This window comes from Oryx dammah, unplaced genomic scaffold, assembly GCF_014754425.2.
Source record: "Oryx dammah isolate SB20612 unplaced genomic scaffold, SCBI_Odam_1.1 HiC_scaffold_19, whole genome shotgun sequence".
NCBI lineage: Eukaryota > Metazoa > Chordata > Mammalia > Artiodactyla > Bovidae > Oryx > Oryx dammah.
In genome coordinates this window covers 62,853,101-62,875,223 of record NW_024070203.1, presented here as the reverse complement: position 1 = coordinate 62,875,223, position 22,123 = coordinate 62,853,101, and the positions used below count along the sequence as shown (strand labels likewise).

The following is a 22,123-nucleotide window of genomic DNA, read 5'->3' as shown; positions in this document are numbered from 1 at the left end:
GTTAAGATTGATCATTGACCTAAAAACCAAGTCTATAGTTTTGAGAAGGAAATGGCAACCCACTCCAGTGTTCTTGCCTGGAGAATCTTAGGGACAGGGGAGCCTGGTGGGCTGCCATCTCTGGGGTTGCACAGAGTCGGACACGACTGAAGCTACTTAGCAGCAGCATAATTTTGAAGCTTCAGAAAAATTGCAGAAGAATATCTTTCCATCTTTGGATAAGCAAATATTTGTCAGACTACTTAGAAAGCACTAAAACATATAAATGTTATTTAAATTGAACTTTGTCAAAATTAAAAATTCCAGCTAAAGAAAGTGAAAGAAAATGAAAACGCAATCATAGGTTGAAAGAAAACATTTGTAATGTATATGTTTGTAAAACATGGTATAAAGATTGTGTAAGTATACAAATTACAATTATAAAGACAAATGAAGCACCTAGTTAAAAAACAGGAAACTTTTTATAGGATATATCAATAAATGATCAGTAAACACATAAGAAAAGATTCATTAGTTATAACAGAGATGAAAAATAAAAACACTATTAAGACTGATCTCAAATGTTGTTGAAGATGTGAAACAATCAAAACTTCCATATGTTCATGGTGTAGTAAAAATAGGTCAATGACTTTGGAAAGCTGATTACGAGTGTTTAAAATGAAGTTAAAAATATATTAACCCAGTAACTCAACAATTTCCTTATTAGATATTTACCTAAGACAAATGGAAATGGATCCATATAAAAACTTATGTATGAATGTTCATTGTATCTTTACACAGACAATGAACAATTCATAAAATGTTGCTCAACAATAAGATGGAACAAGCTGTTGGCAAAAACAATGTGGATGAATCTCAAAAACATCATGCTGAGTGAAAAAGATCAAAAAAGAAAGCAATACATATTGTAACATTTAATTTATATGAATATTTAGAAAGGGTAAAAGTAATTCTTGATGAAACAAATTAGTAGAGTAGTTGCTTGTGAAGATAGACATTGCCTAGAAAGGAAAACTATAGAATTTTCTGGGGTTATGAAAATGTTTATATATTCATAAGAGTGTGGGTTAATGGGTATATTTTGTCACATTTTACTTAATTCTACCACTGAAGATCTGTATATTGAGCTGTGGCAAATGTGTGCCACAATTTTAAAGTCTGACCTTTAATAGCATTTATTAATTTAAACAATTCAAAATATTCAATGTTTTCTCCTTTAGTTGACATCAAGAACAAGATGTACACACATACACACACACACACACACACACACACATATATATATATATGCTATATATATGTACATTTTCAGTTTGCTTCTTGATATAGGGCTATTATCTGGACAATAAAAGAATTGTTTAGAAAAAGATTAATTTAGATATACACACAATTATTTACTGTATAATTTTTAACTTTAAAAAGTACTTTTTTCTTCACAATTGTTTTTTCATTATTATTTTAGTATGATAACAGATTGTAAATTTGAAAATTGCAAATATGAAGTTTCATTTTATGGTTCTGATTCATTTGAAAGTCTAACTTATTAAGTGTGAAATTAGTCAATGTTCCATTTTTTTTTATATTAATATTCATCTCTTCCAGTTTAAAATTCAAACTAAATCATTAAGTGATATGCAGTGGGAAATATTCTTGAAATTTAGATGAGATATAAACAAACCAGAATATGTTTTTTCTAATGTCACTAGATATTAAAAGTAAAGTGTCTTAGAAATCAAGGGCTAGCATAAAAAGAAAAAAATCCTCTTAACTCCATTACCATGAGATGACCATAGTTACCATTTTGTAATAAATCCTTCAGTTCACAAATACACAAAGACACACAGATACAACATGTACAAGCTATCTCATTACATTATTATATCTACTGTTTTGAAATCTATTTTTTACTCTAGCTGGTAATATGTCATGAACCTTTGTGTTTGCTAAGTCACTTCAGTCATGTCTGACTCTTTGTGACCGTATGGACTAAAGCCCGCCAGTCTTCTCTGTCCATGGGATTCTCCAGGCAAGAATATAGGAGCGAGTTGCCCTGTCCTCCTCCTGACCTAGGGATCAAATCCATGTCTCTTATGTCTCCTGCAAAGGCAGGTGAATTTTTTACCACTGGTGCCATCTGGAAGCTCCCCATCCATATTTATTCTTATAAACCTTGTTTTCTAATTGCTACATTTACTCCTTTGCTTATTAATTAACCTCTATATTTAAACATTCATGATTTTGCTAAAGAAAACAGCAAAGAAAATATGTATATAACTTGAGAGACAGCTATTTATAAAGTTTAAGAGTAAATACTTTTGATAATTTGTTATCTTTCAGAAATCATACACACACTTATATTCCCATTAGTCAGGCATGAAAATACCAGGATATCTTCACTGAGAGTGTTTGCAGTTTTTCAGGTCTTAGACAATTTTCTGTTTGAAAATTTTTACATAGTTTCTTTCATTTATTTTTTGAAATCACTAGAAATATTTATTCTTATATTTTTTACTGTATATTAGCTTTTTAACATTTTTTCTTTATGAACTCACTGTTCATATTTTGTATATTTCTATATATATTATAAATTTCATATTACTTTCTAAAAATTTTTTCTATTAAGCACATCAAAATGTTGTGTCTCATATTTATTTGTATATATATATATGTGAGTATGTATATATAATGTCAAATTTTTATTTCTTCTGTCAGACTTTATTTTGGGGGGCTCCAAAATCACTGCAGATGGTGACTGCAGCCATGAAATTAAAAGATGCTTACTCCTTGGAAGAAAAGTTATGACCAACCTAGATGGTATATTCAAAAGCAGAGACATTACTTTGCCGACCAAGGTCCTTCTAGTCAAGGCTATGGTTTTTCCAGTCATGTATGGATGTGAGAGTTGGACTGTGAAGAAGGCTGAGCACCAAAGAATTGATGCTTTTGAACTGTGGTGTTGGAGAAGACTCTTGAGAGTCCCTTGGACTGCAAGGAGATCCAATCAGTCCATTCTGAAGGAGATCAACCCTGGGATTTCTTTGGAAGGAATGATGCTAAAGCTGAAACTCCAGTACTTTGGCCACCTCATGCAAAGAGTTGACTCACTGGAAAAGACTCTGATGCTGGGAGGGATTGGGGGCAGGAGGAGAAGGGGACGACAGAGGATGAGATGGCTGGATGGCATCACTGACTCGATGGACATGAGTCTGAATGAACTCCAGGAATTGGTGATGGACAGGGAGGCCTGGCGTGCTGCAATTCATGGGGTCACAAAGAGTCGGACACGACTGAGCGACTGAACTGAACTGAACTGATAATTCTTTAAATATTTATTTCATTTGGAGTATATTTTGATCTCAGAAAATGTTTTTATTCATGGAACCATATCTTATCTATTTCTTTAAAACTTTTGTCATGTATTATAATGATAGGAAATATTTCTCATATTTATATTAGTATCTTGTGTGATATAATCTCCTATTTCTCTGAATTCATCTAAAATTTGTTCCAAATATCTTCTACTCTTACATCAGCCAATACCACATTCTAATTATTACTTTTTATTGTACATTCTAATTTTGCAGCTTAAACTTTTTTCTTATACTTAAATATTTTCCTTGTAATTTCTATGTGATAGTTTGACCAAGTACTATATTGTTTTTCCAAATAACCCAAAATACTTTAGGAGTTTTTGATAATTCTGTATTTTGATTCCAAAGAATGAGAGCTTTATAAAATTTAGTCATTTTAACATTGAATATAGTATGGATCTTCATTTTCCAACTTTATGCCCTTCAGCACTAGAATACAATTTTTTATCATTTAGATTCTGTATGATACTCATTGAATTTATATCAACACATTACTACTTTTGTTATTATTTACATTATAATATGCTTTCAATTTTTCTCATTTAGTTTTAAGGACATACATAGGCTCACAGTGAAAGAATAGAAACATATCTTCCATGAAAATTTTAAAATAAGTTTACAAATAAATATCTGAAGTATAAATAATTTCTAAAGCTGTCATTAAAAACACTGGAGAGAGTTATCCTCATGTGATGGTCATGGTGTGTAGCAGCGGCCACAACATAAACTTTTTTTCTTCTTAAATTACACACTTATTCTTTCAATTACAAACAAACAATTTATTTAGAGAAATAAGCATTCTTAAAACTGAAATTAATAGTAAAATATGTGAATAAAATACTTTGATGCTATGACATGTTCTGTCATGTGACTGATTCTGAGCGTTCTCTTTGCCACTTTTCATGATTGAGGTTAGAATGAAATGTTCTTTTTCCAGAATTCTTTTCATCTAGGGTTCATGATGTGAGCTTGTTGTCTGAATTAATCCTAATGCTTATATCTGAATTAATTATGAAAGGAAAAAACAAAATATTTTATAATAGAATAATTAAATAATCATGCATATAATAAGATGAACAGCCACTAAACTCGATGCATATAAAAATTCTAGTCACGTGAATTTATGTACATATTATTGCGAGGAGATTAAATGTGAACATAATATACATAGTATGGACCTATATATATGAATATATCTGTCTCTATTTTATGAGATTGAGTGATTTGTTTTTTCTTTTTACCTCTTGCTATAACTTTCTTGGGCTTCCCTGGTGGCTCAGATGGTAAAGAATGCACCTGCAATGTGAGAGACCTGGGTTTGATCCCTGGGTTGGGAAGATTCCCCTAGAGGAGGGCATGGCCACCCACTCCAGTATTATTATTTTTTTTAATTGGTTTTTAAATACTTTAATTGAAGGATAATTGCTTTACAGAATTTTGTGGTTTTCTATCATACATCAATATGAATCAGCCATAGGTACACCCACATCCCCTCCCTCCTGGACCTCCCACCCATCTCTCTCCTCATCTGACCCTTCAGCCTGTTGCAGAGCCCCTGTTTGAGTTCCCTAATCTTACAGCAAGTTTCCATTGACCACTACACAGAAAACTATAAAACACTGATAAAAGAAATCAAAGACTACATAAACAGATGGATGCAATCCCTATCAAATAACCAATGATATTTATCACAGAACTAGAACAAAAATGTTCACAATTCATATGGAAACACAAGACTCCAAATAGCCAAAACAGTCCTGGGAAGAAGAATGGAGTTGGAGGAATCAACCTTTCTGACTTCAGACTAAATTACAAAGCTACAGTCATCAAAATAGTATGGAGTAAAAACAGAAACATAGGCCAATGGAACGAGATAGAGAACCCAGATATAAACCCACACACCTACAGGTACCTTATTTTTGATAAAGGAGACAAGATTATACAATGGGGCAAAGATAGCCTCTTCAGTAAGTGGTGCTGGGAAAACTAGACATCTACATGCAAAAGAATTATTAAATTAAAACACTACCTAATGCCATACACAAAGTTAAATTCAAAACAGATTAAAGACCTAAATGTAAGACCAGAAACTATTAAACTCTTAGAGAAAACAAAGGCAGAATACTCAATGACATAAATCAAAGCAAGATCTTCTATGACCCATCTCCTAGAGTAATGGAAATAAAAACAAAAATAAACAAGTGGGACGTAGTTAAAGTTAAAAACTTTTGCACAGCAAAGGAAACTACAAACAAAGTGAAAAGACAACCCTCAGAATGGGAGAAAATAATAGCAAAGGAAACAACTGACAAAGAATTAATTTCCAAAATATATAAGCAGCTCATACAACTCAATACCAGAAAAACAAAAACCCAATCAAAAAGTAGATAAAAACCCTAAAGAGACATTTCTCAAAAGAAGACATACAGATGGCTAACAAGCACATGAAAAGATGCTCAATATCACTCATTATTAGAGAAATGTAAATCAAACCTACAATGAGATACCACTCCAGGTTTCTTGCCTGGAGAACCCGCATAGACAGAGGAGCCTGGTGGGCCACAGTCCATGGGGTCACAAAGAGTCAGACATGACTGACTGACTAAGCAATAGCACATAACTTTCTTGTTGAGAAAATACAGTATTAAAATAAAAAGTAATCCGAGCTTACAACTGTTCTTTTCAACCAAATTTGTTTTAAGCTAAAGATATAAAGGAATTTCCCAATGGTACATTGCTGTTTAAGTATCAAATTCAGCCAGGAATATAAATTTTTATTTAAAAAATTTTAAAACAATAAGATAAAAACAAGCAGAATCATCAATAATTGGAGTTTAGAAAATAGTTTTAAAAAATAAAATTGTGATTACAAAACTGAATATATCTTTTATACAAGCAAGAATGATAAGACCTACAGATCATCTTTTCTGTGTTCTTACAAGGCAAGTATAGAAAGCTATTTATCAGAAATCTATTGGAGTGCGTGGAAAGTAACAATGTATAAGTATCAGTTTCTGCAAGAAAGCAGCAGGCATTCCATAAGGACATGTATTAAGTGAGGATGTGATAGAAAGAAAAAGCAAGAAAACAGTGAGTCAAAGAACAGACACAAAAATGAATCAAACTGCCAGGAGCAGATTAGGCTTCTAAGCAAAGAGCAGACTGTGTACAAACACAGTCTGGAAGGAGCTGTAGGATACATACTCATTCCCCCCGCCCCAAGTCCTGCTAATTAAAACCAGTTCTCTAATATTAGCAACAGTATTTCTTTAAGCATAAAGACCAACAGATATATTATATACCGACAATAACCAAAATTCTATATAGAATGTACTAGAATTGAGTACATAAACTCATACCAAGAATAAACTTATAATTTATCTTTCTGTTTATATCTTTATATGTTCTACTGCTGCTGCTGCTAAGTCACTTCAGTCTTGTCTGACTCTGTGCGACCCCATAGACGGCAGCCCTCCAGGCTCCCCCGTCCCTGGGATTCTTCAGGCAAGAACACTGGAGTGGGTTGCCATTTCCTTCTCCATATGTTCTACTGTTCAGTTGTTTTTTATTGTTTTTAATTTATCTCATTCATTAAATTTTACCTAATATTGCTAAGAAAAAATAGGCTTTAGTTAATAAACCATATATATATATACTACATGCTTATATATAATTTGTTTTATAATTATTTATTTATTTATAAGCTTAATCTCAGAACTCAGACAAATCTGCATTGCAGTGATGATCCTGCCTCTGGTTACTTTTAACAGTGTTAACCTTGGGCAAGTAATATAAGTCCAGTTTCCAAACTGTAAAATGATGATAGGAGTGTTTTCACATTATTTAAACAGGGGAGAAATTAAATGTAACAATTATAAAATATAGTGTCAGGTACAGGGAAATCACTTAATAAATGCTTAAGATTTGTTTTATTGAACCTTCATTACACTGTATTCCTCATAAAAGCTCTGTAAATTTAATGTTGTTATTCCTCATTTACAGATTAGGAAAGAATGAGAACAATAAATTTATTTTCCCCGTCTTACCATCATTTAACTTCCCAGAGGTGACAGTTGCTTAAAAAAAGGATGGGGATAAAATAAAAATGTTTCTTTCTCATTTTTGAGTGTATCTAGAGAGGATAGATACTTGTACAAACAGTATTCTCAGTAGAGTGATTAAAACTATTAGATAACATTTGGACAATTTTATTTTTTCCATACTTACATAATGATAATAGCATACATTACTAATGTAAAGGAAATACACAAAACTTTTGTGCTTCTAGTTTTATTTACATTAATTTAGCTGACTTGATAGTCTAAGAAGTATCTTCCATTTTCTTTCATGGCCTCACTAAGTGAAAACAAACACCCACACACTGCCACTAGTGCAGGCAGGCACACACACACTATCTTGACTGCATCATTAATAAAAGATATGGAACTTTTAATGATATTGGCAATGACAATGAAATAGCACTGTTGATGTATATGCCATACTGTATATATTTGAAATAAATAGATATTACAAATTTAACAGTGTAAAAGGAAATAAGAAATTAAGTAAGAAATCTTCAGTAAATAAATGTAGAGAAAAAAAAGAAAAGAAAGAAAGAAAAATAGAATTTAATCTGTAATCAATCTACTGATATTTTCTTTGTACAAATGTGTTCGGAAACACTCCAGACATTTTAAACTGTCATTCTGACTGCAAATAGCTGAAATGTGTACTAAAAAGATTATAATTTATGAAGCAGTTTCATATACATTATCTCATGAGATATTCAGAAGAATATAGAGAGATGGACAGATTTTCATTATTATTATTACTTCCTTTCATTTTAAGCAAGAATAGCTGCTGTGGATTGCTCAAACAGCCAGTGAACAACAAAGCTAGCACTAATATGCAAGCCTTATCTCCTGGTCCAATATCTTCCCTATATATGATGTGTTCTTTTAGTAAAAGTGAAGATAATATATGTTATGACCAACCTAGATAGCATATTGAAAAGCAGAGACATTACTGTGCCAACAAAGGTCTGTCTAGTCAAGGCTATGGTTTTTCCAGTGGTCATGTATAGATGTGAGAGTTGGACTGTGAAGAAAGCTGAGCACCAAAGAATTGATGCTTTTGAACTGTGGTGTTGGATAAGACTCTTGAGAGTCCCTTGGACTGCAAGGAGATCCAACCAGTCCATTCTAATGGAGATCAGCCTTGGGTGTTCTTTGGAAGGAATGATGCTAAAGCTGAAACTCCAGTACTTTGGCCACCTCATGTGAAGAGTTGTCTCATTGGAAAAGACTCTGATGCTGGGAGGGATTGGGGGCACGAGGCAAAGGGGACGACAGAGGATGAGATGGCTGGATGGTATCACCGACTCGATGGACGTGAGTTTGAGTGAACTCCAAGAGTTAGTGATGGACAGGGAGGTCTGGCGTGCTGTGATTCATGGGGTTGCAAAGAATCGGACATGACTGAGCAACTGAACTGAACTGAACTCAACTGAATTTTTATTTAAGATGTGAAAAATCAATGCAAAAAATATGGAAGACCGATGAATGTATAAAAACTTAGTGTTGATAATCTTATTCCTGTAGATCAGAAAGTCAAATACACAGTATCAGTTATTATAAAAAGTAACAGAATCATAGAATCATAACTCAAGCATAGTCAAGTATGTAAGGGTTTCTAATTCTTATAAATTATCTGCTTAGAATATTTTGAATACAATAAAGACAGTACACTACAGTTAAGGAAAATATGCACACATTGGTAAAAATCTAGGACTACATGAAACGTATTATCTTACATTTTAAATTTCTTGGTTTGTTTGGAGAAATGTCTATTTAGTTATTTGGCCCATTTTTTGTTTGGGTCGTTTATTTTTCTGGAATTGAGCTACATAAGTTGCTTGTATATTTTTGAGATTAGTTGTTTGTCAGTTGCTTCATTTGCTATTATTTTCTCCTATTCAAAAGGCTGTCTTTTCACCTTGCTTATATTTTCCTTTGTTGTGCAGAAGCTTTTAATTTTAATTAGATCCCATTTGTTTATTTTTGCTTTTATTTCCAGTATTCTGGGAGGTGGATCATAGAGGATCCTGCTGTGATTTATGTCGGAGAGTGTTTTGCCTATGTTCTCCTCTAGGAGTTTTATAGTTTCTGGTCTTATGTTTAGATCTTTAATCCAGTTTGAGTTTATTTTTGTGTGTGGTGTTAGAAAGTGTTCTAGTTTCATTCTTTTACAAGTGGTTGACCAGTTTTCCCAGTACCACTTGTTAAAGAGATTGTTTTTAATCCATTGTATATTCTTGCCTCCTTTGTCGAAGATAAGGTGTCCATATGTGTGTGGATTTATCTCTAGACATTTCTCCAAAGAAGAATACGGATGGCTAACAAACACAGGAAAAGATGCTCAACGTCACTCATTATTAGAGAAATGCAAATCAAGACCACAATGAGGTACCACTTCACACCAGTCAAAATGGCTGCAATCCAAAAGTCTGCAAGCAATAAATGCTGGAGAGGGGGTGGAGAAAAGGGAACCCTCTTACACTGCTGGTGGGAATGCAAACTAGTACAGCCACTATGGAGAACAGTGTGGACATTCCTTAAAAAATTGGAAATAGAACTGCCTTATGACCCAGCAATCCCACTGCTGGGCATACACACCGAGGATACCAGAATTGAAAGAGACACATGTACCCCAATGTTCATTGCAGCACTGTTTATAATAGCCAGGACATGGAAACAACCTAGATGTCCATCAGCAGATGAATGGATAAGAAAGCTGTGGTACATATACACAATGGAGTATTACTCAGCCATTAAAAAGAATACATTTGAATCAGTTCTGATGAGATGGATGAAACTGGAGCCGATTATACAGAGTGAAGTAAGCCAGAAAGAAAAACACCAATACAGTATACTAACACATATATATGGAATTTAGAAAGATGGTAATGATGACCCTGTATGCGAGACAGCAAAAGAGACACAGATGTGTAGAGCGGATTTTGGGCTCTGAGGGAGAGGAAGAGGGTGGGATGATTTGGGAGAATGGCATTGAAACATGTATACATACTATCATGTAAGAAATGAATCGCCAGTCTATGTTTGATGCAGGATGCAGGATGCTTGGGGCTAGTGCATGGGGATGATCGGAGAGATGATGTGGGGTGGGAGGTGGGAGGGGGGTTCATGTTTGGGAGCTCATGTACACCTGTGGTGGATTCATATCAATGTATGCCAAAACCAATACAGTATTGTAAAGTAAAATAAAGTAAAAATAAAAATTAAAAAAAATAAATTTCTTGGTTTGAATTAGAATTGGTTTATGTTTAAAAAGAGTTCTTGACAAACAGCATAAATTATGCCTATATATCCTAAAATGAAATACTGAAGAAACACTTATAAATAGTCAGGGTACCAGTTAGTTTTCATATCTGTTTTATTAACTAACTTAAAAATAAATAATTCGGTTTGTATGGACAGAATCATGAATGTCCCAGTTGGTGATATAAGAGGATCTACTTTTCAGATATTTAAAGTTTATAAACTATACACATTATCTAAAATTAATGTATTCTGTTATAAACATTGATTTTGAATATTTTGCATATTATTGTATATTAAAATTGGTCACATACCACTGAAAGATGCATTACATGCTTTCACTTTACTAAAAGTCATGCCCATAAAGAATGAAACTGTGAGGCAAGAATCTTAAAAATCAAAGTATCTTTAACCACTCTAAAGGGGTACAATTCAATTTAAATTCACTTTTTGGAGAGATAACTTATTAGTGTTCTGAAGTCAGACTATGGAGCTAATTTGTTCATAGGATGATATATTTCTAAAGGAGTAATAATTGAATTTCACCACAAATGTTAAGCATCTTTTGTAAAATAAACTTCTTTTACCCATTAAATATTTCCGTACATTTTTCCATTCAAAATACACTAACCTTGTCCTAAAGTTTGTAGGATGAGGATGTCCATCATATAAGGATAAGTAGTCATATTCTTCTTCCAGAGCAAATGACTGAAAAACAATTTGTATTCTATTTCGTTCTTCTGCTATTATTACCCATGTACAGTTTGCACCATTTGGATATCCATACGGAAAACCAGGGCTTTCTATAGTGCCATTCAGTCCTTTTAAAGTTCCACCACATGTATAAATAAATCCTGTAATAAAAGACAAATAAATAGACATTAATATTATTAATAAAAACAAGAACAATCTAGAAGCATATTATTTAGAAAAAAAGCCTTTTTTTTCTAAGACCCATGCTACAATAATTTTGTAAATAACAATTTAACAATTAGGTAAATTACCTATTTTTTAAATAGTAAACCACCAATAGCAAAATACTAGAAGACATGTTATTTATCGTACAACTTGTGCTTAGTTACAAACCAGTTGATGAAATAAAATTCTCCATACTACTGATTCATTATCCATTACATGATCCAACATGCAAGCACAATCCTAGAAGTAGTTCCAATCAAATTGTGGACACTCATACACAACCATTTAAATTTAATGATGTTAGTATGCATTTTGGGTCTTGAATATTAACTGCAGTTTGTCTTAGTAAATCGTGCTAACATTTTTTTGTATGCAAATCTCCAGCATGTAAACAATGCACCTTAGAAAAATCTGTCCCACTCTGATTCTAGCAGAGGGATAAATGGCTCAGACCTAAAAAAAAAACAAAACACACACACAACAAAAACAGAACAACAACAACAACAACAACAACAACAACTATATAATTGATCTTTTGACTGGAGCACAATCCTAAACTAACCATATCGGAATGACACCAAAGGTTGGTGAGAAAAACTGAATCCTGAAAAACTTACTGCTGCCATCTTAAGAACTTCCTTACTATTTCTCTGGTAAGTTTAAATTATTGAGAGCGTAACTGTTTCAAATACCTAGAAAAAATAGCATGCTTCTTAAAGAATTTTTTATGAATATATGATATTCTGTAGTCATATTGGGTAATGAAAAGATCAAAGATTTATCAGAAAATATGGTCCCCAGCATTTATCTAGACTAGTCTGTGGAGAGTTGCTCAGTCGTGTCTGACTCTTTGAGACTCCATGGTCTGTAGCCTGCCAGGCTCCTCTGTCCATAGGGATTCTCCAGGCAAGAATACTGGAGTGGATTGCCATGGCCTCCTCCAGGGGATCTTCCCAACTCAGGGATCAAACTCAGGCTCCCACATTGCAGTGGATTCTTTACCTTCTGAGCCACCAGGGAATCCTAATACTGGAGTGGGTAGCCTATCCCTTCTCAAGGGAATCTTCCCAACCTGGTTTTCCTGCATTGCAGGCAGATCCTTTATGAGCTGAGTTATCAGGGAAGCCCCTAGACTAGTCTACATTAAAGCTTGGATCTAGAGCCAGGCAGCCATGGTTTTGATACCAGAAAATCTTATCAAAGGTCCAGTTTGTTTAACTTGTCCAAAAGAATTTGGACAAAGAACACAAAACACCAAGGAAAAAATAAACACAAACAAACACCCCACTTTGTGGCTGAGGAGCAAAGAAAACAAATAAGTGGTTTATTAAGGTTAAAGCAAAAGTTACACACTACAAGAGGAAGAGTACAGGCATCCTTGCCACAGAGGAGTACACTACAGGATTCTTGATTCCCCTTTTTATCTTATTTTAGCCCTTTGAATGAATGGAGGGTCTTTTAGATTAGGGGTGGAATACTCATTGAGGGGATGGTTGAGATGTTGCCTGGATTGCACAAGGTTGCATTGGCTTCTGGTCTTGTACATTTGTCTCCTGTAACCACTATACATGTAATCTAAGAGTCATTTTCCCTTAAATCTTCCCCTCCAAGTGCCACATGTGGAAGGTCCTATAGGGTCATCAGCTACATTTTTATCTGCATGTGCTCCTCCATTTTTATGGTCAGAATTTCTTGTTCAGATGCTAAGAAGTTTCTGTTTTAGATGCCATTCCTCCATGTGTTATGGCTTCATTAATTGCAAAACAAAGAGGTATATTTTCCTCCTTCCTAATGTCTTTACATGAGGAGACTGCCCTTGGTCCTGGTCCTGGTCCTGTCTTTCCTGCCTCAGTTTCAGAAATTCTGATGAGAATTTCTCATCACCTCTCATCAGAATTCCCAGATTTCATTTCCACATCTATGCATCCTACATGAAGTTTAGATACCATGAAGCTGTGAGAGATATCCAGATAATTTGGGGTGAGAGAATGCCATACTACACAAGTTATCTGTATTTGGAACTGGATGTAGAGATACAGGACATTAGGGATGCCTCTCTCTCAGAAGGAATGAATACATATAATAAAGGTACAACTATTTTTTAAAAGTATAAGGAATCATTCATCAAAGATGGGAAGCCAGAGTTGTATATAATGGCACATGGAGGCTAATTTGGGTTGTTGTCCATTCATTCCATATGACCACCTTGCTTTTGCTAGGGGAGTCACTTCTCCACTAAATAGCTATATGCTTTGGAGTAGCTGACTCAATTGACTAGTGGTGAAGTGAATGGCTCAGGACTGGATTAATCAGTATAACCCTATCGTCCTAGCCACTTTGACTTCAGTAATATACTCTGATTATCTTTATATGCAACAAAGTTGAGAGCATGGGTTATTCAGTATGTGATATGTGGCACAGGTCTTGTGATTCTTTTGCTTTTTCTAAAATTTGCCAAGAAGTTGGATGAGGCAAAAATGTTCAAAAATTCAGTATTTGTAAATTTATATTTTTACTCGTTTGCCAGAGTCACGTAGAGCATTTTATAATTTTCAAAAATAAAAATAAAAGAGAAAAGTCCCTTTTAAAATTGCTACTTGCGGAGCAATTACTTTGAAGCCTTAGGTTAATTAGCTATCACCCATTTCTATTAGTTTTCTGCCTGAACAGCTTCCAATTTGAACTTCATAACTAAATGCAGGCATGAATCTCTTCAGCTGCAATCTGATCTATGGGCTGTTTTATATAGTCTCAAGCCCCATATTCCTGATGGTTTTAGAAAAAGGACATATGTCCTAAAATAACATGCTCAGCTTTGTCCATTACTTCTTCAAGGGCCTGCTGATTCATGCATTTCAATTGCTTTACTTTTTTTTTTCCCCCTCTAGGCAAATTAGGAGTTACACTTATTTTTAACTTTCTTATCTGTGTTCATTTTATTTTCATTTTTAATGTATGTTTGATTAAACATCACAGTATTAATCATAAAGTACATTTTTCTAACAGAAGGTTGATAATTTTCCCACACAGAAGGTTAGAAGTAAATAGTTTTTCAAAGCAAAACAGGTTAGTCAATGTTATTAGCTAATCTTTTCAGGTCATTTCTTGGCTCATGCAGATATGTGTGTATTTCTATGTATTAGATATTTTTTTTATAAATAGTCATACTAAAGCATATTTTTCCTGGATTTCTTAACTTTGTAAAATATCACTGATATTTTTCTGGATCCACATGTATATGTCTAATACGTTCCTTTTTTAATGACTACATAGTTAAATGGCATATGGTATGTCTGTACTATAATTTTTTTAATACATCTTCTTTTGATGGCTTCATTCTTTGTGGTTTCATGTGTAGAAAAAACAACTTTGAACATATATTCTTGTGTGGTTATGTGATATATCTTGCAGATAAAATTCCAGAAATGAGAGTACTAAATTTTAAACTTAGAGGATAGCCAAACTATCTTCAAGAAGGTAAAAATTTTTGCTGCTATCACAAGATTATTAAGTTTTTCCTACTTCCAACCCTGATTTCAGTGATACTAGATTTTTTTTTCACATGGCAAATTTTGCAAGGCAAAAGCGTATTTTCTATTTTATTTCTGCATTTTTCTGAGTAGTATTGGAATCAAATATCTTATGTTTTTAATTCATTTATTATTCATCTTTTGTAAATTGCCTTGTTGTATCCTTCACATATGTTTCAATGGCTACTTTACCTTTTCTTACTTCTCTTTTAGGATACAGTTGCTTGGGTTTCTGATTATTTATCGGTAATCCATATTGCCATTCATATACTTTTACATTCCTAAATTAAACAACTTTGCTTATTCATTGCTCTCATAAAGTCACAAGTCCTTGCTGCTCTTTATAGTACACATGAAGCCCCATCCCCTTTGATGAGCTCTCTCAAATATTTGTTCATCTATTTATCATTTATGTAATGCTTTCAGCATAAAATTATTAAAAGAACATATCTTTGCCTGTTTTAATGACAAACTACAAAATGAGATAGCAAGGGAATATAGATTATTTTATTTAGTATAGAATAAGTGCTATGATCAGGGTAAGCACACTTTGCTATGAGAACATGTGAAAGCAAAACTTAAGTCTAAATAGTTCAGTACGTGTTTATGGCAATCTGGTCTTTAAAACTGGTATTGAAAAATTCCATAAATTCAGTCTTTGACAGTTTCTGAATGTCTTCTGTTTTTCACATAGTAGCATTTAATGTCCATTTAGTCAATTTATACTTGAAAAGCAACTAAAATTCCTATAATTTGGGTCATATTATCAACAAGAATTTAGTTAACAACATAGATTTTTAGATATTTTCTTTTTCACTTCCATGTCCATATTTTACCTTTCCTTCCTGCTACAGAATAATGCAGTGCCTATTTGTAGAGTATTTTATGATATTTTATCATTTCTTCTCTTTTCTTTTGTGCTAAGTTCCACGCTAAAACAACATTCATACTTGTGCTTAAATTTTTTTTTTCACATTTGTTCTCATCTGCTGCAATTGGGTTTTTGTGCCCAATTTTTGATCAGATTTCTCCCCCCCCACCCCACCCCTCAGCTCCCACTATCAAGCTCACACTTTTTTGACACATAACATCTGTGGGATAAAATCTTGTAATGAATTCAATAGTAGCAATTACCCTTTTTATTGTGGTGTGTGTGTATATTCAGTTGCTAAGTTGTGTCTAACTCTTTACAACACCATGCCCTCCAGGCTCCTGTGTCTAAGGAATTTTCCAGGCAAGAATCCTGGAATGGTGTACCATTTCCTTCTCCAAGAAGCTTTCTGACCCAGAGATTGAACCTGTATCTACTGCTCTGGCAGGCAGATTCTTTACCACTGAGCCACCTGGAAAGCTTTTACTGTGGTAAGCAACATGTAATATGAAGTATATCCTCTTATCAGTTTTGGAGTGTATATTTTAGACAGAATTCTCCAAAACTTTTTATATTACTTGAATGAAATGCTATATCCATTGAAAAATAACTCCTAATTTTCCTGTTCCCCTATCCCCTGAAATCCTACTTTTTGCTTCTCTGAATTTGACTACTTTAGAAAATATCATATAAGTGGAATCATATCTTAATACTATTTGGTCTTCTATAATTCGCTTGCATCACAGCGTAATATCCTCAAGGTTCAATCATGGTATAGCCTATGACATCATTTTCTTGTTTTTAAAAGTGGATTTATATTATATATATATATATATATCATTTTCTTTATTCATTCATCCTTCAATGTATGTATAGATTGTTTCTACTTCTTGGATATCATGCATAGTGTTGTAATGAACTTGAGAATGCAAGTATCTCTTTGGTATCCTGATTTCAATTTTTTTTAATAAACGACCATGTGATTTCTGGGTCAAATGGTAGTTTTATTTTTAGGTTCTTCAAGGGTGAAGAACTTCTACACTGTATTCTATTGTAGCTACACTACTTTGCATTCTCACATCAGTACCCAACTTCTCCAATTTCTCCATATAAAAGGGATGTAGATATTGGTAATGGCCATCCTACAGCTATGAATAGACCTTGTGGTTTCAATTTGCAGTTTTCTGATGATGAGTGATATTCGGCATACAGCCGTAGGCTATTAGTTTGTCTTTTTACAGAAATGTCTATCCAAGTCCTTTGCCCATTTTAAAATTATTGTTTTTTAGGTATTGAACTGCATAAGTTCTTTGTCTTGACTAAACGGACCTTAGTCGGCAAAGTAATGTCTCTGCTTTTGAATATACTATCTAGGTTGGTCACAACTTTTCTTCCAAGAAGTAATCTTGGAAGTGTCTTTTAATTTCATGGCTGCAATCACCATCTGCAGTGATTTTGGACCCCAGAAAAATAAAGTCTGACACTGTTTCTACTGTTTCCCCATCTATTTCCCATGAAGTGATGGGACCAGATGCCATGATCTTCGTTTTCTGAATGTTGAGCTTTAAACCAACTTTTTCACTCTCCTCTTTCACTTTCATCAAGAGGCTTTTTAGTTCCTCTTCACTTTCTGCCATAAGGATGGTGTCATCTGTATATCTGAGGTTATTGATATTTCTCCCAGCAATCTTGATTCCAGCTTGTGTTTCTTCCAGTCCAGCGTTTCTCATGATGTACTCTGCATAGAAGTTAAATAAGCAGGGTGACAATATACAGCCTTGACGTACTCCTTTTCCTATTTGGAACCAGTCTGTTATTCCATGTCCAGTTCTAACTGTTGCCTCCTGACCTGCATACAGATTTCTCAAGAGGCAGGTCAGGTGGTCAGGTATTCCCATCTCTTTCAGAATTTTCCACAGTTTATTGTGATCCACACAGTCAAAGGCTTTGGCATACTGAATAAAGCAGAAATAGATGTTTTTCTGGTCAAGGCTATGGTTTTTCCTGTGGTCATGTATGGATGTGAGAGTTGGACTGTGAGAAATGCTGAGTGCTGAAGAATTGATGCTTTTGAACTGTGGTGTTGGCGAAGACTCTTGAGAGTCCCTTGGACTGCAAGGAGATCCAACCAATCCATTCTGAAGGAGATCAGCCCTGGGATTTCTTTGTAAGGAATGATGCTAAAGCTGAAACTCCAGTACTTTGGCTACCTCATATGAGAGTTGACTCATTGGAAAAGACTTTGATGCTGGGAGGGATTGAGGGCAGGAGGAGAAGGGGATGACAGAGGATGAGAAGGCTGGATGGCATCACAGACTTGATGGACGTGAGTCTGAGTGAACTCCGGGAGTTTGTCATGGACAGGGAGGCCTGGCATTCTGCGATTCATGGGGTTGCAAAGAGTCGGATACGACTGAGCAACTGAACTGACTGACTGACTGAAGTTCTTTGTAAATTTTGGATATCAGATAAATGGTTTGCAAATATTTCCTTCTATTCCATAGGTTGCCTTTTAACTGTTTTCTTGTTTTATAGAAGTTTTTAATGTGGTATATCCCACTTATCTATTTTTATTTTCATTGCCTGTATTTTTGATGTCATATCCAACAAATTATTGTTGGAACCAATGTCAAGAAGTTTTACCCCTAAGTTTTCTTCTGGAGATCTATAGTCTGGGTCTTATGTTTAAATATTTAATCGATTTTGAGTTAATCTTTATGTATAGTACAAATTAAAGATCAAATTTAAATCTCTTACATGTATCTTGTTTTTCCAACACCATTTGTTGAAGATACTTCCTTTCCTCATTGTGTATTCTTGACACACTTTTTGAAGATCAGTTGACTATATATTTGTTGGTTTACATCTGAGTCCTCTATCTGGTCCATTGGTTGATGTTTCTATATTTATATTAGTACCATAGTGTTTTGATTGCTAGAGTTATCTAATATATTTCATTTTATTTTTTTATATATGAGTATATGCTTTATTTATTTATTTTTTTACTTTACAATACTGTATTGGTTTTGCCATACATTGATATGAATCCACCACAGGTGTACAAGAGTTCCCAACCCTGAACACCCCTCCCACCACCCTCTCCATATCATCTCTCTGGGTCATCCCAGTGCACCAGCCCCAAGCATCCTATATCCTGTATCAGAACATGTGAGCCTACAGCTTCACTTTTTAAATTTAAGATTGTTTTAGCTATTTGGATCCTTTGTAGTTCCAGATGAATTTTTATATTATTTTACTGTTTCTATTTAAAAATACCATTGGAGTTTTGATATGGTTTGCATTGAATATGTATATCACTTTGGGCAATCTGAAAATTTTAACAATATTATCTTCAAATTTATGAACATGGTATGTCTTTCAATTTTTGCATGTGTTTTTTAAAACTTTTTTCTTTCTGCAGTGTTTTCAGAAAACATGTCTTTGCTTCCTTGGTTAAGTTTATTCCTAAGTATTTTATTCTTTTTTGATGTTATTATAAGTGGTTTGATGTTTATTTTCCTGTTTTAGATTGTTCAGTGTTAGTACTTAGAAATACAAATGGCTTTTAAATGTTGATTTAGTATCCCATAACTTTGCTAGATTTATTAATTTTAACAGTTTTTCAAAGCAATCCCTAGGAGAAATAGGGGTTTTGTTTTTACTGAAATTGACAAACTATACTAGAATCATACTAAAATATAAAGAACTTAGAATACCCGAAACAATCTTGAAAGAGAAAACCAAAGTTGGATGACTCACACTTATTAATTTAAAAGATATTGCAAAGCTAAACTACAGCAATCAACATAGTGTAAAGCTGGCATAAGGATGGACATAAGCAACTTAATAGACTTGAGGGTTCAAAAATAAACTCTTAAATGTATAGGAAGTTAACTTGGGGGGAATCAGAAGGAAATTGAATAGCTTTACTTTTAAAATAATCTTTTAATTTTAAGATACTTTAAATTAACATGCAGTTTAAGGAATGACTTTTCTCTATATTCTAATTAGATAATTAGTTTTTTTTTAATGTTGAATTTTTAGAGTTTTTATGTCTTCTGAATAGTAGTACTTTCTCTGCTATGTGATTTCCAAATCTTCCTCAAATTCTGTAACTGATTTTTTCATCTTTTAAATAGGATATTTGTCACAGTAAAAGTTTTAAAATTTTGATGAATTCCACTTTATCAATTTTTTATTTTATAAATCCTGCTTTGGTATAAAGGCTAAGAATTTATTTTGAAGCTCTAGATCTTAAATATTCTCTTATTTATTTTTGTAAGTTTAGTAGACTGGTTTCACATTCAAGTTGTGATCCATTTTGGTTATTTTTTTATGTGTAATACATCAGACTTAGATCAAAGTTATTTATTTATTAATTGTATTTGGATGTCCAACTGTTGTTGCACCATTTGCTGGTAAGTCTTTTTTTTTCTCTCTCTCTCTCTATTGAAATAATTTTGCACCTTTGTCAAAACTAGTTGGGCATATTTGTGTGGGCCTATCTCTGGATTCTCTGTTCTATTCCATTGATCTATTGTCAGCACCACATTTTTTATCACAGTAGTTACAAAAGAAGCTATAAAATCAAGCTGATTCCTTCCACTTCATTATTTTTCAAAATTCTTTAGCTCATCTAGTTTCTTTGCATCTTCATATATATTTTAGCATGATCTAATCTATATCCACAAAAAAATCTTGCTCACATTAAACCTATGTATCTCTTTGTGGAAAACAGATATTTTTACTATGTTCAGATTTTCATTTTGTAAACACAATATTTCTCTCCATTTATTTGAATCTTCTGTGCTTTCTTTCTTCAGTCTTGCTTAGCTTTCTGTGGATAATCCCTGAACATGTTTTGCTGGATTCAAATCTAAGTAGTTTATTTTTTTCTTAATATAAATAATACTTTATTTTAATTAAGACATCCACATGTTATTGCTGCTGCTGCTGCTAAGTTGCTTCAGTCGTGTCCAACTCTGTGCGACCCCATAGACAGCAGCCCACCAGGCTCCTCTGTCTCTGGGATTCTCCAGGCAAGAATACTGGAGTGGGTTGCCATTTCCTTTTGCAATGCATGCATGCATGCTAAGTCGTGTCAGTTGTGTCTGACGCTGTGCGACCCTATGGACAGCAGCCCACCAGGCTCCTCTGTCCACGGGATTCTCTAGGCGAGAATACCAGAGTGGGTTGCCATTTCCTTCTCCACATATTATTGCTAGTATATAAAACTTATAATTGATTTTTAAATGTTTAGTTTGTATTTGTGATTGGCTGAAGTCACTTATTAAATCTAGGAGTCTATTAGTAAATCCATGGGATTTTCTATATCGCTTACCATGACACCCACAAAAAGGGACACTTTTAATTGTTTCTAATATTTATACATTTCATATTATTTTCTTGAATTAGGAATAATGCTTTTTCATTTTTAACCTTAGTTTGATGGATTGCACTGATTGATTTTTGAAGATAAGACCATTCTTGCAATTTTGTTATAAAACCTACTACAATCATTTTTTATATTGTTGAATTCTGTTTGCTAATATTTTTCATATATATTCATAAGGGATATTAGTTTTATGCACTGTGTTTATCTAGTTTTGAAATTTATAGTGCCAGCTTTATAAGGATTAAATGGAAAGTGTTCCTTCCTTTTATATTTCTGGAAGATACTATGTAGAATTAATGTTAAATCATCTTCAAATCTTTTTATTTTTTATTTATTTAAAAAAAAATTTTTTTTTATTTTTTTATTTTTTATATAATTTTATTTTTTTTACTTTACAATTCTGTATTGGTTTTGGCATACATTGACATGAATCCACCACAGCTGTACATGCGTTCCCAAACATGAACCCCCCTCCCACCCCCCTCCCCACAACATCTCTCTGGGTCATCCCCGTGTACCAGCCCCAAGCGTGCCATATCCTACATCGGACATAGACTGGCAGTTCGATTCTTACATGATATTATAAAAGCAAAAATAAACAAATGGAACCTAATTAAAATTAAAAGCTTCTGCACAACAAAGGAAAATATAAGCAAAGTGAAAAGACAGCCTTCCGAATGGGAGAAAATAATAGCAAATGA

General features: G+C 33.6%; 1 protein-coding gene across 3 annotated transcripts in view; it reads right to left on the bottom strand.

Moving 5' to 3' along the window:
* The window catches only part of LOC120878903 (CUB and sushi domain-containing protein 3-like), a 1,427,768-nt gene that overhangs the window by 1,245,604 nt on the left and 160,041 nt on the right, over nt 1-22,123 (bottom strand). For all 3 annotated transcript variants that reach the window (XM_040261811.1, XM_040261812.1, XM_040261813.1), the window contains exon 2: nt 11,340-11,562. In XM_040261811.1, the coding sequence (XP_040117745.1) occupies nt 11,340-11,562 (223 nt within the window). The remainder of the gene's footprint in view (nt 1-11,339; nt 11,563-22,123) is intronic.